The sequence below is a fragment of the Mustela erminea genome, chromosome 1 (assembly GCF_009829155.1).
Source record: "Mustela erminea isolate mMusErm1 chromosome 1, mMusErm1.Pri, whole genome shotgun sequence".
NCBI lineage: Eukaryota > Metazoa > Chordata > Mammalia > Carnivora > Mustelidae > Mustela > Mustela erminea.
In genome coordinates this window covers 135,378,675-135,382,630 of record NC_045614.1, presented here as the reverse complement: position 1 = coordinate 135,382,630, position 3,956 = coordinate 135,378,675, and the positions used below count along the sequence as shown (strand labels likewise).

The 3,956-nt window shown below is 52.9% G+C and overlaps 1 protein-coding gene across 1 annotated transcript; it reads left to right on the top strand.

Moving 5' to 3' along the window:
* Window positions 1-551: 551 nt before the first annotated feature.
* On the top strand, window positions 552-3,694 carry C1H3orf80 (chromosome 1 C3orf80 homolog). The gene is made up of 2 exons (XM_032342885.1): window positions 552-2,155; window positions 2,282-3,694. Exon 1 carries the CDS (start codon window positions 1,095-1,097, stop codon window positions 1,839-1,841), a length of 747 nt encoding a protein of 248 aa, XP_032198776.1. The 5' UTR covers window positions 552-1,094; the 3' UTR covers window positions 1,842-2,155; window positions 2,282-3,694.
* Window positions 3,695-3,956: the final 262 nt, after the last annotated feature.

The following is a 3,956-nucleotide window of genomic DNA, read 5'->3' as shown; positions in this document are numbered from 1 at the left end:
CACTGAGCCACCCAGGCGCCCACAGACTCCCTTTAAAGACAAACTTTGCAAAGAAGAATAACCTTGAGAAAGACCCTTTCTATGCAGATCAATGCTCAGGAACAGTGCCAACCACTTACAACTCCCCTTCGACATTTCACAGATGTGTTTTCAGGCTGGAGAAGAGGCCTCTTTCTACCCCAAAACCCAAATCCCTGTTTTGTGCCTCGGGTGCAGTGGGGTCTTATAGGATGAGCCGCTGGGGAAATAGGGGCCTCCTGTCCTCTCCTTGGTCAACTAGAGTCACCTTGCCAGAGGGCTCCCCTGCCTCCCCGGGGATACTTGTGTTGGTGCCTCGACTTGAGTCTCTCTGGGGAGTTCTCTATCTGTTCTGGAGGTCTCCTGGAGTTCCAACTTCTCAGCCCCAAACATCTGCCCGGAACCATCCGGCGGTCCCCATCCCCCAAGCTCTGGGATGGCTGCGGGGCTGCGCTAGCCATTAGTGGCCATCATCCATTTTTAATCAGAAAGATCACAAGAAAGATGGTAAGCGAATCCCAGTCGCAAGTCAATTTAAATAACATTCCTGGGGAAATCCAATCACTTAAAACTGAGACACCTACGCCAGCAAGAGCCCCCCGCCCGAGCGGCGGGGAAGAGCGCGACGGCTGAATTAATCGAGATCAGGGGGCTCCCGGGCTCAGAGCGGAGCGTTAACCCTTCCAGCCCCGGAGGGTGGCAAGGGGGGCTTGGAAGAGTGCGGCCGGCGGGGCGAAAATGCCCACGGCAGTCACGGACAGGCTGCCTCTGCCATCTTGGGCGGCTCCGAGAGCCCTGAGGCGGGCCGGGGCGGCTGGACGCGCGGGGTTAAGGTCAGAAACTCAGGAGGCCGCTCCCGCTGCGAGAAGTGGCCGCCTCCCGCAGCCTGGGCGCGCCTCGGGCTCCTCCTTCCGCCCAAGCGTGGCCAAGTGAGGACTGCTCCGGCCGCAGGTAGCGGAGGCGCGGGAGGCGGCGCGCGGGACCCAGCGCAGCGCCCGGGGAGGGGCCGACGGACACGCGGACAGACGGATCCCCCCACCCCCCTCCCCGGACATTAGCGACGGTCTGCGCCGGCCATGTGGGGACCCGGGGTCACAGCGGAGGGCCTGCCGGTGGCGCCGGCACCGCCGCCGCTGCTGCCGCTGCTGCTACTGCTGGCGCTGGCGCTGGTGGCGCCCTCGCGGGGCGGCGGGGGCTGCGCGGAGCTGGCGTGTGGCGAGCGGGAGCGCTGCTGCGACGCGGCCAACGCCACAGCGGTGCGCTGCTGCAAGCTGCCGCTGCACGCCTTCCTAGACAACGTGGGCTGGTTCGTCCGCAAGCTCTCTGGGCTGCTTATCCTGCTAGTGCTCTTCGCCATCGGCTACTTCCTGCAGCGCATCATCTGCCCCAGCCCACGCAGGTACCCGCGAGGCCAGGCGCGGCCAGGGCAGGCACGGCCCGGACCGCCGGGGGGCGCAGGGCCGCCGGGGGCCGCGGGGCCGCCCGACGACGACGACGACTCGCCCGCGCTACTGCGCGACGAGGCGGCCGCCGGCTCTCAGGACTCGCTGCTGGACAGTGGCGGCGGGGGCCGAGGCCGGGGAGGCGGCGGGCGCTCGGCCCCCTCCTGCGCCTCGGAGCACGAGCTTCGCGTAGTCTCGCCGGTCTTCCTGCAGCTGCCCAGCTACGAGGAGGTCAAGTACCTGCCCACCTACGAGGAGTCCATGCGGCTGCAGCAGCTCAGCCCCGGGGAGGTCGTGCTGCCCGTGTCGGTGCTTGGCCGCCCGCGAGGCGGCGGCGCCGGGGAGTCCGACGGCGGCGAGGGCCGCTTCCCGCTCATCTGAGCGTCTGTGGCCGCTCGAGGACCGCGCGGACCGAACGGGGCTAGGGGGGCTGCGGGTGGGACGCGACGACCGAGGTGGCCGCTGCCACCGCCGACTGCCTCAGACCCCGCCTGGCACCCGGGCCGAATCGCCTGTCGCCTGGGTTGGAGTCACCCCCACTCCCGCTTGCCCCGGTATCTTAAGTTTCCCTACGTTTCATTCGGTTCAAGGAAACGTTAGGCTCGCACGGCGGGGGCGACAGAAGCGGACGAGGCTGGAGCGCAACTTCGAAGGACGTCCCCGCCCTCAGCCTCTCCTCAGACCTGTGTTCACTCGTAAGTGCCTGCTTTCCGAATCCAAGAGAACACGTGAGCCCTTTAGTGCGTCGGGAGAAAGGCTGTCACCTTTGGGGATGCGGGGAAAGGGACGCAGTTCCATACCTCTGCCTCTCGCCTGGACAGGTCACGGTCTCCCAAGATGGGCGGAGGGCGAGGAGCCGTAGGGGCGAGCGGCGACTGGAGACTGCTGCGCGCGGTCGGGGAGAGCAGCGTCTAGGTATGATTGAATCCCTCCCTCCCTTGCGGAGAACCCAAAATCCCCCCCTTGGTATCTTCCTGGCCAAGCATAGTCACCGCTGATGGCTCACAATACGGGGAGGGATACTCGTGATATCCAGTTAGGTGCTGTACCTATTGAAGACACACAGGAATTAGGTGTATCGAAGATCGTATTCCTAATAAGGTACAGTTGGACTTCTGATTTCTCAATAACTGAGAAGATATTTTTATTTATTTGTCTTTTATTTTTCTATTTTTGCCATGTATTGAACGTATCAGGAGTGTATTTGTGCAATTAATGACAAGATAATCGTCTTTTCTTCTTTATGGCCCTCTTCCCCTTAATGGTCTGGGAATTGTCTGTCATTGTTTAACAAAATATTGGACATGATTTCATTTACAATGGGGGAAAAAAGAGGCATGGTCAAAGAAGAAAACAGATGTGACCTAAAACACATGAAGGATATCTTATTTTCACTATTTGAGAAGAATATATTTTATTTTTAGTACTGTGGCATAATATACAACATTTTGTAATAAGCATAGATTGTGTAGTCTAGGTCTTAATTGTATCACTCACCACATAGTTGTATGTAGAAATGATTGATGCATAATATGTCATACCATGGCATGAAGCATGATGTCATATGCTTTTCCCTTTATTTTGAAGTACCTTCCACAACATGACACAAAACATAAGAACTTGTGACTTCTCTTTAAAGCCATAATTGTGCAAGTAATGTACTACAGAAGGATTTAGTCAACATATCCTAAGAAAAAAATGAATGTCATTGTATCAGCTCTACCATTCTATGAAATGTCCTTTAAGCAAATGGTAATATAAAATATTAAAACGCATTATGTATAATGTACATATACACAGTCTATGTACACATATACATATTGTATACCATATAATTACTATAGTTTATGACCACCAGGAAAGGAAAAGGAAAACAAATGTTTCTCTGCTTGGAGAAGGATGAGAGTTATATTAAGATTTTATATGTGTGAACCTTACATATATATGTATCTAGAAACATTGTTCTTATGATTGAAAAAAGGTTGACAATCCTGAGATTGTATTAGAGGAAACTGATTTGATTAATTTGAGAAGTGATTTGTGAAATTAATTTGAGAAAATGACTTAAACTTTTAAATGCTAATAGAAAAAGTCTGACAGTTCTAAGAAGTCTGAATTGTAACAGAAGAGAATGGTTTACTCTAAGCTGCTAAAAGCTAATGATCCTGTCATTAAAATCATTTGAAGTATTATTAAAATACAGAAAAACATTAAAGTCTTTCTCTGTGCAAACTATATCAGATGTGTGACTATATGGCAATGTAATAAAATATGATATGGGTCTCTTTCTTACTTAAAAGCAATTTTAAGCTGTGTTTGGCAAAACAATAAGGAGTTGAGACAATTTGTTTAAATTGAGAATGGGACAAGATTTAATGAAATCACATCATATTGAGTAACTGCACATTAATATTATTCAAACACTGTAAATTTTAGTTACATGTGGCTATCAATATCACCCTCCATTCAAACAGGAAAGTTACCATAATCTTTTAA